Source organism: Chlamydotis macqueenii, chromosome 5, assembly GCF_036417535.1.
Source record: "Chlamydotis macqueenii isolate bChlMac1 chromosome 5, bChlMac1.mat, whole genome shotgun sequence".
NCBI lineage: Eukaryota > Metazoa > Chordata > Aves > Otidiformes > Otididae > Chlamydotis > Chlamydotis macqueenii.
This window is the reverse complement of record NC_141560.1, coordinates 42,831,514-42,844,695: the sequence shown is the minus strand read 5'-3', so window position 1 is coordinate 42,844,695 and position 13,182 is coordinate 42,831,514. Positions and strand designations below refer to the sequence as shown.

Sequence of the window (13,182 nt, the reverse complement as noted above, 5' to 3'; positions counted from 1 at the left end):
TCAGTGGGTCTGTGGGGAAAAAACCAAGTTAAGTAATCCCCAAGTACAGGATAGTTTGTTAAGTGCTTTGGGAAACTATCATGATATTTTTAAAGTACCTTAGTGAAAGCATTGACTATTTTAGCATTATGTTCAAAGAATGCTTTATTGCATGCCCACAAGACTAAAAGCCACGCAGTTTCCTGCACATGTGCATACTTAATCCCTTCATAAAACACAAAAACCCCAGCTCTTCTCATCCCAGGTTCATCTTCTCCAAATAGGTGAGAGATGACACATATTATGACTGCGCTGAATGTGTGCAGATGCCAAAGGACTTGTCAGATCCAGTAATAATGAAGCTGATCTTCATCGGGCTTTCCCACAATGACATCATTAATGACAGTGTTAATTTGTGGTCTATCTAATCATATCTCTATCCAATCACTGTTACGAAGTTCCTTAGAGGTTATCTTTGATATTTCATGCTGAATAAAATTACATTATTCTATCTATCTCACACATTTTAAAGTGGCTTGTGGCTCAGAATGTCCTTTCTGCTTCCACACAATTACATAAAGCCTCAAGTCCTACAGAAAACAAAGGGTTGGTGTGTTTAAATTTTTAAAAAAGGATTTTAAACAAGCAGGCACTGGGTCGGTAGTTCAACACGGTGACTCCCTTTTCCAGGGCGCTGAGGGTCTACAAGTACTTAACGGCAGCTGAAGCACATAACCACTCAACCATCTCCTTATATGCGACTGCTCAGATAACCACACTTAGACAGTGGAAACAAGTTTAAAACTACCACTGTACCTTTGTTAGGCTGGTATCTGTTGCAGCTGCAGCTTTTACTTCAGCAATGAATTTTCAGCACATTGGAGAATTAAGACTTTCATTTAAAGTTTTCTACATGTAATAGGAACGTTCCACTGAATCTGCCATCGCTATTGATTGCACACCCACACCTTAGGGGTTTCCAAAGTCATCTGCATTTTTCCTGTAGAGGGGGGAAAAAAAAAAAGTGATCTACAACCATAAACATTTTTTTCTGCTTTCCTGGAGGTTTAGGAAAGTCTCTTGATGGATGCTTTGCTTTTAATGTTGCAAAACAAGGTTCGCTCATAATGAGAGCTTCTGTGCCAGGTTTCAGCCCAAGGGGAATTTGAGTTGCAGTTATAAAACCCCTAGAATGCTAAACGAAAGTACAGAAATAGAAGTGCTGAGGATGACAGTAGCGTAAAATTATAGCACTTTGTTCAAAGTACGCTGGGAGACAGACCTAGAAAAGTTGCTCAGATTACTTGTTCTCTGCATTTGGACAAACACATTAGGGAGGCTACGATTTTAATACCACTTAATTTTGTCTTGACAACAGGACTGGAGGAGAGAAGCAACAAGAACAAGTTTTAATGTTGCAAATTCCAAATCAAGATTGAGTTCTATTGTTCTCAGCAGAAGAGTCAAATCCTATTTCTACAGCAATAAAACAACTTCATACTGTGAGTAATCCTAATTATGGTTTACTTGGCATAGATAATTTTTCAACAGCACTAATGACACCACAATCTATTCTCCATTCAGCAAGCCAGTAAATATCCTGGTTTACACTCTAAACATTCAGTCTTTATATGAGGCAGATAACATCATTTATACAACAAAAAGCCAATACAGTCTGCTTAGTGATAGTTCAGACAGTTCTGGATTTTGAACTAATTATCCTATTGAATTTTGTCTTGATCAACCATTTATTTTCCATCTGAATTTTACCTACTAAATCAATGTTAGCACAGAAATAAAGTAAGAGCATTTTTCAAAAAACAAACCAAACAAGCCATAATTAATTTGATCATGTACTGACCTGGCCCTCACACTGAGCAGGTTAACCAGTGTCATGCAGCAGTGTAAAGGCTGAAAAGCTATCCTGAAAGAGGCTACACAATTTGCTGTCAATTCTAGTTTAAACTACTGCCTGCACAAGGAAAGGTATGCCTTGTCCAGAACACCACTCATATTCAAAAACTGACTGTGCTGAATTGCATTTGTTTGGAAAAAATAAACTACACAAAGGCACAGTGTCATTGCACAGCGTTAACTCAGACATCAGCAATTGTTAAAGTTGGGGGCAGACTAATACACAGGAAAAAAAAGAGTCCTTAGAGAAACACCTCATGGAACGAGGAAGGACCAAAGCATGACTCTCCATCACAGCAAACCAGTTTGAAAGCAATTAAGTAATTATCAATAATGGTATCTCAACAATATAAATTAACTCACATTGGTAACTGACCCATTGAGGTAATTTCAGTGGGAAAAAGCCTTGCTACACTCTGTCAGTCATTCACTGTTTGTCAACAAAAACTTCAGGAAAAAAAAAAAATTCACTCAAGACAGTTGAGCAATAATAAGACTGAATGACCTCCAGTTTTATTGCATTTTCTACATAACTGCAATTAGCAAACGTAGTATAAATGTATTTTCTCCAGCCTGGCCCTTGACAGATGGATTTAATGATTAATGCCAGTTTTACTCAGACTAAAGAAATGAGATAATGTGCTCTGCAGAAAGAATACTTTTTATTTTCCTAATGAGATGTGGAAGTACCACTCTAGAAAGCTGCAGACAGCGTGAGAAGTTTGTCTGAAATAAAAATAAGAAGCCCTTTGCTTAATAATATAGGCTTGTACAACAGAGGTCATTAAGATTTCCCTAACCATGCTAGAGACTTTTTAAGTCTCCCTTCCCTTTATCCTCAGTATGGTCACAATTTCAAAGAAGAAAAAACCACCCACTCATGGAAGGATGCATTAAGCAGCGTTCTACAACAATGGTCTCATATGGCCTACTTGAATCACCTGACTTCCATATATTTATTTCCTTAGAAGTGCAGAACTTCTGTTTTAGCTTCAGTGACCTTAAATGTAAATATTTTTTTCAAGGGCTCTTACAGCTAGAACACAGTCATTTCTAGAATAAAACTTTAATTCAAAGTACATAAGCATTCACCCAGCTTGAAAAATACGAGCACTCTCTCCCAAAAGAGGGCCACGAGAGGCATCAGTTTGAAACACAAGTTGTCTTGCCAAAAATCTTGATTTCATTTTTTAAAATTAGACAAGAAAAATAACAATGCTGCAAATCCATTTGAAGTTTAAAAGTTGCTCCAAAAGCACCAAAATTCCTTTCAAACACTAGAAATTTATGTTAAAAAATAGTATTTTATTCAATCTAGAACTTATCTCTGTTTCCTTATTTCATTAGGAATTTCAAAATGCATTTTCTGCAAAACATCAAACATTTCTGAATTAGCTGGGAGATTGTAATATGATGTATTTATCACACAAATTTTAAACTGATTTTGTTGATGGCTAGGTAGTTAAGTATTGCCTTCCTTAGAAATGAGTCCTGAACTCGCATCAGAGCTTTGTTAGATCAGTGTTGTTTGTCGTTCTAAACATTTATTATTGTAACGTTTTAAAGGAGAAACATTTCAGATAAAATATTTACTTACTCTACAGAACAAACACTAAATCTTCTGGTACTATCAAGCTCTCCAATTTCACACCTAGCCTGCATGCCTTAAGCTTGACAGCCAGAAGCCCTGCCAGCAATAATGCCCCTTTTATCTCAAGCTTCACAGAGATCTCATTTTCTTCCTAGCTGCGAGAAGCGTAAGATCACAACTTGCTGCGCACAAGATTCCAACCAGAGTTACTTCACTCGGCAACTAAACAGCCATCGGACAGAGAAAACACTTGATCCTTACGAACACAAGCAACACAATTTAAAAGTAAATATTCATGCTAGCAGCAACAGCTTTTGGCAGTGCCTGCCTTTTACTTTTGAGGATCTGCAAGGTGCACAGGCTCTCCCTCCAAAATGATTTTTTTTGATTGAAAGGAAGCCAAAGAATTGGACTAGACCTTAGGCAGCTCTGCAGAAGTGTTAAGATTGTGAAGCACAAGCCACTTTTGTGACTTCCACTAAGTTCAACCAGCAATAACATTTCTTTTGAAGAAACTGCTTAACAGCTCTGCTATTGCCCTCACCAATGTAAGCATGTACCTTGCCCAGAACTTTGAAGGCATGTAACCTCTTCCCATCTCTCTGAAATGCAGCTGAAACACTGGGAAAAGTCCCAGAAAGTTTGTAAGGCAGTTCACCAATAAAGCAAAATGGATGTGACCAATCATACGCAAGTGTTTAAGTAGAATTATCTACAGAATATACAGTCCATGTTACCTTTTACTCTGTCACTTACATCCACTCTCCTCCTGCTTCCTACGACAAATTTAGGATTACATGCCAGGGAAAAAAACCAACCAAACAAGATGACTATAAGCCCCATAGAAAGCAATACCTTTTGTCTCTTCTCCTTTTTATAAGCTGTTCCTTTCCCAACTACTTTTCATTTACCGTCAAGTACTGTCAAGAGACCTGCTAAACAGCATCAGAGATACATTAAAAAAAAAAAAAGTTACTTATACATCAAGATTTGACAGGACAACCTATGCCACCCTTCAGGAGCAGAGCTGTCTGTAAATACAAGAGAAATATTTACTTAGGCTTTCCATAACTTCTGATACTTCATCTTCAAAATACCTTGCCTTTACTTGATCTCTAGGATTCATCTGCCAACATCAAGTATCACAGGCAGTCAGATAAACAGAACAACTATAGGCAGTAAGCTCACATTCTCTGAAATACAGCTGTAAGTTTCTCAAAGGAAAATGTCACATTTCTGACACCTGTCTTATCCCAAAATATGTAACTCAAATGTGAGCACATGCCAAAGCACTACAAGCTGTCACTCTACTTTGGAGAATCACTGGAATTCAATAAAAAGGGGAGCAGCTACGTAACTGAAATCACATCCTGAGCTTGCTTTCCTAAACAAGAATTTCAATACAACTTGACACTCTCAATGCCTTTCATTCCTCTGATTTTGGATTTGAGTTAGAGCAGTGACAGGAGCAGTGTCAGAAGCAGTCACTGCAGCAGCACCTGTACCAGGTAGCCATCAGGGACTATCCTAAAGCTCCAATTCATTCACCAGTTGAGGATAAGGCATGAAGAGGTTCTGTTAGCAAGGATGCAAGCACATCCTCCAGTGCTGCCTAAGAGCTGAGAAATCCAGTGCTTAGAACAGAAGAATACTGGAAACATACTGTATTGTGGGACAGTAACCGGTGGCTGGCAGTGTGATGGGTGGGTGAGGATTTGGTCATCTCCCCACAATTCTCTATTTCCCTAATGAATGAAACGGCCCTTCCTCTCCAAAAGACCTGTTACCCAGGCTTCTTGCCCTTGAAGGAAAGCAAACACTCTTGGAGTATTCATCACATATCACTTAAATATTCCTACATATAGGAAAGGTCCACTTTTGAGCTGATTACCTCTCATTCCTGCTCTATAACACAGGAAATGGGGGCTTCAACCAATTTTATATTTTGCATAGTGTGAAAGGGCCCAGAAATACTTATCTTTCAGCACTGCCATTGCTTGAAAAAGATGGGAACAGAAGCAAAGTACACAGAGACTATCTTGTATCCAACCCAGATTCAACATCTCAAGCTTTAAAGTATGACATTGCCACGCTACTTTATTTCATTCTACCTTTTTAATAGGATACTTACGTTATTTGATTCACTTAAAAATAAAATGCATCAAGCTTCAATTTCCTCAGCAACAGGCAGACATTAGTGACGGATCCTGAAAGGATCACTTCCACAGGCAGAACTCCCCTGATGTCATCACTTCTCTTCACCTACTTCTTCCCTCCTGTAAGTAGGCAGACCATCTTTACACATACCAGCATTCACTCGTCTTACTTTGACAGCCCTGCCTTTTCAGCAACCTGCTAACCAGCATCAATGGGAGAGGCTCATAACCAATACTGCTAAAAACACACAAACTCAAATGTACTTCCCAAGACATAACAACAATTAGGGGAGAAAGAGGCAGGATGACTTTTCAAAAAGCTTGGTTATGATGTATTCCCTGCAATGATCAACAACTTGAACTTTGATTTGTTTTAAAGTCACACTGAGATATTTGTGAGCAGGTCCATAAAAGGGATTCAGATCCAATTCCCACACCACAGAGACACCTCCCCAGCCCGCTTCTCCTTTCCTCCTCCTTTTAAGGGGTAAAAAACTGCCCACAAACACTTTGATGCACTTCACTTGTCAATTAAAAATGTGGTTATCCCCCCTCCAGCTCAGGAGTTTAAATCATGCATCTACAATGATCTTACGTACAGGAAACTGAGACAACTGCTACAGCAAAAGATGGTACATACAGAAAGAAATACACACTGAGAGAAATTACCCACTCAGAGAGAAAACCGTGAACTCCCTTATATTGAAAAGCTCCACAAAGTGCTTATACCCGATAAATTGGTTAATAAAAGAAAAAAAAAATCCTCTCCCTCCAAACACACACATTTTCCTTGCAATTAGAACATGACTCTACTCTCATCTTGCTGTATTTTGAGTGAGCTCATCTAAAATAGCCACGAGCATTCCCCACTCTAGTGGGGCAAAAGAGGAATTCAGCAGAAGTAATGGGCTTAGCAAGAATAATCAGCAATTTACTCTTCATGCAATAAAACAGAAGCTGAACGAAATCTTTTCAGAATTGGCCTCGAGCTGGATGTACTATTCAGCCAGCACTCTGAGGTTTTTGTTTTGCAGTGTAAGTCAAGAACTCACCCAGAGCCACTGCACTGTTTACTAATAACTGCCTTATATATATATATATTTTTTTTTTTTTGTTATCCCACATTATTTGAACTAACAAGCATTCAGAGAGAAAGAAGAAAAAAATTACTCTTTACTATCAGGCTTTGAACAAACGCAAAACAAAAAAAAAGAACACTGCAGAGAAGCAAACATTCTTTTAATATATATATTTATTTCATGTACTTGGAAACTGTCCCTTTTCTTTCCTCTGTCAGCTGCGCAGACACTGATAGTTGAGAGGCCCTTGTGCACAGAGGCGATCGTTAACCTGAGTGACTGACACGTGCACTGCCCAGAACCCAAAACCTGTGCAAGCTGGGGAACTTCTAACACATACTTACTTGACTCAGAGGCTTGGAGGAAGGCCTGAGCCAAATTTCTCCATCAGGATAGGTACAGACCATAGCTACACACAGTTTCTGCCTCAAAGAGCTTACAATCTAGCTGATCAATAGGGTTGTTTATTTTTATTGCTAGACAAATTCAGGAGACAGGGAATGCCTGGTGTGCCTCACGTTTCAGACCGATTAACGGGAGGGAACCGTTCCAAAAGCCATACACCTGCAAATCAAACAGATACGACAGAACATAATGGGAAGAAAAACAATACCACAGCACTGCCGGCTCCTGAGCAACACGACCGAAGAGACAGGCTTGCAGCTGAGAGCGAGTATACCGCTACTCTTACAGCCCCGGCAGCCTCCCCGGAGCTGCCAGCCGGCCCGGCTCAGCCCGTTTCTGCCCTCGGGGTTTCCAGAGCCAGCCAGCGAGAAAGGCCACCGTCCCCTCCACGCTCTCGGAAAGGCCTGCGAGGAAAGCAGCGGAGGTGAGCGCCGGAGCGACAGCCGCTGGCAGACCCACAGGACGAAACCCCACGGCTGCTGGGGGAGTAAAACCGCCCGCAAGATTACTGGGGTGAGGGACGGGGGCCGGGGAAGTGGGACAACGTCCCTGCAGCGACACAAGCCCAGAAGGGGAGCGGGCGCGGGCAGCCTCCCCCGGCTCCCACGCCGCCCCCCGCCAGCGACAGCGCCGCAGGAAACGATCCGGGGCTTAACGGAGAGAAGGGGGGAAATCTTCCTGGGGAGACGTTTCCAAGAAGCGGCACCACATCCCCCGCGAAGTGAGAAGCTTCTGGAAGTTGTACTTCGTTAAGAGAGCGAGCGGCCGCTACCTCCCGCCGCTGGTCACCGCCTCGGGCCCGGGGCCATCACCCCGGCCCGGCCCCTACCCCCCGCCACCGGGATCCGCCGCGGCCCAGCCGACCCCCGCCTCGCCCCGCTGCCAGCCGCCAGCATCACCTTCATGCCGCGTCTCCCGGAGCACCGCCCGGCGGGGATGGAGGGCGGGCGGCCGTCGCCGTCGGCTGCGTCCCCGTCTCCCCCGGCGCTGGGGCTCCGGCTCCTCCTGCCCGATGTAAACACACAGCGGCGGGAGGGGGGAGGGTGGGCCGAGGGGGGGCAGCGCCATGGCAACCCCGGCCGGAAGAGGAAGCGCGGGGGTCAGGGGCCGCCATCTTGGCGGGGTCGAGCGCTCTGTCTCGCTCGGCGGTGAACCCGGGCGGTGGGGCCTCGCCTTGCCGGGGGAGGCGGCCGCGGGAGATTGTGTGGGGCCCTCTGTAGAGCTGCGAGAGAGGCAGAGCCGAGAGGGTCCAGCAAAGCCAGGCCTCCGGGCAGCCTTCACCAGAAAACCCCACCACCCAGGCTGTAGTATAAACGCTTCCTGATGTTAAAGCGCTTTACAAATTGTAACATGTTCACCACCTCAGATTTCCATTGTGTACCTCATGGGAATGCAGCAAAGGGAGATGAATTGACCCAGCCGTAGTCAAACGAGGAGCTGGTGTTTGGCCAAGACGAGGAGCCTGTTCTCCAGGCTCCGGCCTCGCTCTACACTTGCCATCATCCAGCTGCTTCTAGTCCAGTGCCGAGTTACCAGGAGAGATCGTGGCCGTCTGGTGTCATCTTCAGCCAAAATAGCAGGTCTCCGGCCTGCAGGATGGAGTTGCGCCCACTGCTGCTGCTTCACGTGGGCATCTGCTGTTCGTCAGTGAGGATAAAAAGAGAGTTGGGAAATAGTCTTTGGCACAGGAAGTTTTCTTTCTCATGTATTGCTTTAAAACTACTACCGGGCACAATCACACATGTGGATCGAAGGACGTTAACTGATAGCGAATGATTTGATGCAATGAGTGAAGGCAGACAAAGTGAAACAAAGAAAGGTGGTTTGAAGGAATGATTGCTAGAATTGGGAGGTGAAACAACATTAAGCAAATTATGGTGATGAGAGCTTAGTTTTCTCTGGTTTAGTATTATTCCACAGGTGAATATTCAAGTTAAGGTGTTACATAGAGAACATAACTACAACTTGGTGAGTGGTTGAATCCAAAAGAGGAAAGATTGCTTTTGTTCCCTTTTTTTATCCCTTTACTGAGATAACTTTACAGCTGCTTCTTTAAAGAATATGCCCTTGGCAGCCATGTATGTCTTCTAAATCATTCTTCAGTACAGTGGACCTTATTTAGTCAGAAACCACCAAAAGGAGTAATGTGCTAGGTTAGAGGCTAGAAATGCCTTCTCTCAGTGCACTGTGGAGGAAAAGCAGTTAATTTTGTTTGTTTGTTTGTTCCATGCTGTCTTTTCTAATCTACAGAACCTCCTTGGAGAGCAGAGGTAGAGTGGTAGCCTAAGACTAGTTTTCATGTTTCAGTTAAATAGAAACTCTTGAAAGACACCAAAGTAATTCCCTCACCTGACACGGGCTGACAACTCCAGAGTCCCCTTTCCTTTGCTTCTCACAACACATCCCTGCCTTAAATCATTTTCTGGATCACTTCTCAGAGAAAGTATTCTGCAACCCTTTCCTGGCACAGATTGTCAGAGCAGAATTTACAATTTCTTCTGCACACGTACACATACTTCACCTCAAGTACGTGAATCTCCTGAAAAGACCAGTAGTGGAAGACGGTGAATTCAGGAAAGGTTTCCCAGACCACCACAATTTCTACAGACATGCACATATATGTATGTGTGCATATATAAGCACACCTCCTATGTGTGTGTTAGATATTGCCCTAGGTATTATATATATAGTACTAACTGTAATAACCAAAATATAAATTCTCTGCTCAGCACACTATATAACAAAATTTATATCAAATAATCTTGTCAATAGTATTAGTAGAATTAGATTGTATTAGATTTTTAATTGCGTAATAGAAATCCATATTTATGTTCTAGGCAGATGGTGAGCAGATGAAGTTCGTATCATGGTTGTGTTGAGTTTAATGTGTAAATTATAGCTCAATTCCTAATAAAAGAATATAGCCTAAATTATAAAGAGTTAAAGAGTAAACTGTCTTTTCTCTCCTCAAGGTAAAATGAGTTATTCTAGTGAAGTTTAAAATAATGCAGCTTTCTACATTTAAAATTCAAAATTTCAGATGAAAATAACATGATTTCTCAGGAAGTTCCTAAGCCCCTAAAATAAAATATGTGCAATCTTTTAAAGAAGTTAACATTAGGTTGTCATGTTTGTGATGCCTGTAGAACATTCAAAGAACATTCCAGCTTAAAAATCAGAATATTCTGGATGATAAGTAAATCGGGGGGGGGGAACGGGGACGGGGAAATAATTAGTAGTTTACTTTATGCTAGGCGAAGAAAGTCCTTTATTCCTGAAAATACCTCAGCAGCTACCACAAATATTCCCTAACAAAAAATTACACAACACAGGCTACATACACACTAACAGTGCAGCTCAGAGTGTGACTTTGTTCAGTGACACAGTTGGTGCTGAGCACGCTAGGTCTGTGTTATACATATTTCAGGGGAGGATTGCTTTGAAGGAGTTCCAATACTTTAAACTGAATGGCCATTAATGGCTGTAACAGCTCTGCACTTGGAATAAGGGGAATGGAATCAAGTGTAGCCAAGTGACCAGCATATTATTCCAGTCCTGTTTAGGGGACAGTAACAATAGGAGATTTATTAATAGTTTCTGAAAATAGTAATAGCTGGATTTGATATAGTATTGCCTAACTTTGTGCATATGACTTCTGGGTCTTGCAGATGGAAAGGAAGAGATTTTGACATTTCTAAATGATCTATTGCGCTCCTCATGTTTAAAGCAGATTTGGCAACCATAGACTATTAAAAATGTACAGTCCTGCTGCACAAAGTAATGCAAGCAACAGCAACATTTGAGAGAATTTGAAATCTAAAAATAAGGAAATATTTTTCTAGCAATGTCTTTTCAGTATCTATGGTATAGAACAGATCTGTTTAATAAAATACTTCATAATAAGGGTAAGTGTAACGTTGTGCGTTAAAACATACTCATAACTGAACGCTGATGCTGGGTCATTTGGTAATAATAGGGAAGATGGAGATGGTGTCCCTGGTATATCTGCATGTCTTCAGCCTTACTGAGAACAGAATGAAAAGTTGGCAAGGGGAACACAGTTTTAACTAGCTGTTTTCACCATCTGAGCTGAAAGGCAAAATATAAAAAACAGATACTGAGAAATGTTCATTAAAATTGTAAACTTCTTTCCACCTTACGGGTAATAACTATTAAGAACAAATTATTTTAACTCTCAAAGCTGTTCCCTTCATGGATATTGCACACAGCTGAAGAGATCTGTCATTTTTGGTCTAGAATTAATTGTTTCTCCAAGTTTTTTTGCTTTAGTCATACCTCATGCATGCATGAAGAGACAGTGCAGTAGCTCCACTGTGGAGTATCAAGAAAGTTTAAAAGTTATTTGCAGAACAGTGTAGTAGAGTGTGCCGCTGGCAAGCCATCAGAACTTGATAGACCTAATTCTCCTATTCTGCAACTCAGCTTCAGGTCACTGTGAGCTGCCCTGTTGATGGAAGAGCGAAATAACAAAGCCATTGACAGACTTGTCTCTTGTAACTAATTTTCACTACTGATGACCGTAATACTACATTCTCCTTTCTTACCGTAAGTGTTAAAAATACATGGGGAAAAAGATTTGTGATTGACCTTTGCTTTCATGTTTTTAATTCCCCCTTTCCCCTTCGTTTGGTGTTTTAACATTACTAACAGGCTTGGGCATGTTAAATATAAAAGTATTATTCTTACAGGGGAGCCTTAAGACAAACCATAAAGATGTGATTTATACAATACAGAAAAATGGCAGTAATAGAAAGAAAAATATATCAGCCCTTGTACTAAGTTGAAATAATCTAGCTATCAAGTAGATAAATGAAAAGAACTTGGTACATATTACTCCTTCAGATCACAAATGGTACTTTGGCTTTACTCTGTTTTTTTTTCCCCCTGTTACTGGGAAAGTTCTTATATAAAATAAATTTCAAATCTCTTTACTAAAGATCCTTCTGCACAACGGGAATACAACACTTACCCATTACCTTCTAGAGCTGTACTGTAACCAGTCTGTCCACTTCTCTGAATTTGCTCAATTGTGTAAAATCCTGAACTCCAAATATTAGCTTGGCTTATTGTGTCATTATTTTTGGTTCTTTGTTGTGTTTCTTTATAGTTCTTTGAAAGAGCATTGTTAAAAGAGGCTGACTGTTTAATGCTTCTGACAGAGCCTTTCACAAACTGTTCTATGGCAAGGAAATAAATATATCAAAGGTGATACGACGAGACGCTGAGCTATGACCATGGTCTGCTTGTTCTCAGACCACCAAGAAATAATGGTTGTCTATTACACTGTGGCAGGCAGTATCTCATGATGCTTAGACTATATGGCCAAGGCACTCCCACCCACTACATGATGGCATCTTCAAGAGATTTTTACAAAATGGGTTGCGTAATAAAGAGCATATTGTTGGCAAACAAGGATGCTTCGAGCTTGATTTTTTCCCCTGCCGTGCATCTTATATCATGCACATCCCTGCAAACACAGTACACACTTGGTGGAAAATGCTGCCAGCTGGGAGGATGACATAATTGATAAAGTAAGAATAGCCATTATAGAAGCATAACTGGAACAGTTGCACCTCCTGCTCATTAGATGATAGTTATAGGAGCATTCAGGGAATAAAATCCTTTCATTCACTGAAGTAATACAAAATTTCCACAAACTTCCACAGAGCTAGTATTTTGCTTTAGTTTAATAGCAATATATTAGATACCTCATGTGTTTAATAATTCTCAAACTTATCAACAATTCTATTTTGTCCAAAGTTTGTATTTTTACTTTTTTATTAGAATTTTCCTTCCTTGAGAATGAAGGAGATACTATTTTAGTGTCATTTTAAAGTTTAATAAAGGTAAGCAGTTTGTTCATATAATATATTGTTAGCTTTGCGTCACTAAGAAAAATAAACTGACAAGATTTGACAGCACTTTATACCAAATAAACTGTGAAAGCATCTATGCTTATATGGTTCCAAAATTAAAACTGAGATGAGACTAATTGAAAAATCTACAGAAATTCACCAGCCTTAAAAGCAACTGGAAA

At 40.9% G+C, this 13,182-nt stretch overlaps 1 protein-coding gene across 4 annotated transcripts in view; it reads right to left on the bottom strand.

Annotated features, from left to right (window-relative positions):
- The window catches only part of LOC147600559 (transmembrane protein 263-like), a 212,516-nt gene extending 203,865 nt beyond the window's left edge, over positions 1 to 8,651 (bottom strand). Inside the window, exons 1-2 of one of the 4 annotated variants that reach the window (XM_086748851.1) lie at positions 8,024 to 8,651; positions 7,064 to 7,528 (exon numbers count right to left, since the gene is read on the bottom strand). In XM_086748851.1, the coding sequence (XP_086604977.1) occupies positions 7,064 to 7,126 (63 nt within the window). In that variant the 5' untranslated portion in view covers positions 7,127 to 7,528; positions 8,024 to 8,651. The remainder of the gene's footprint in view (positions 1 to 7,063; positions 7,529 to 8,023) is intronic. The other 3 variants (XM_086748852.1, XM_086748855.1, XM_086748854.1) reach the window with 3 other exon arrangements.
- Between the last annotated feature and the right edge of the window lie 4,531 nt (positions 8,652 to 13,182).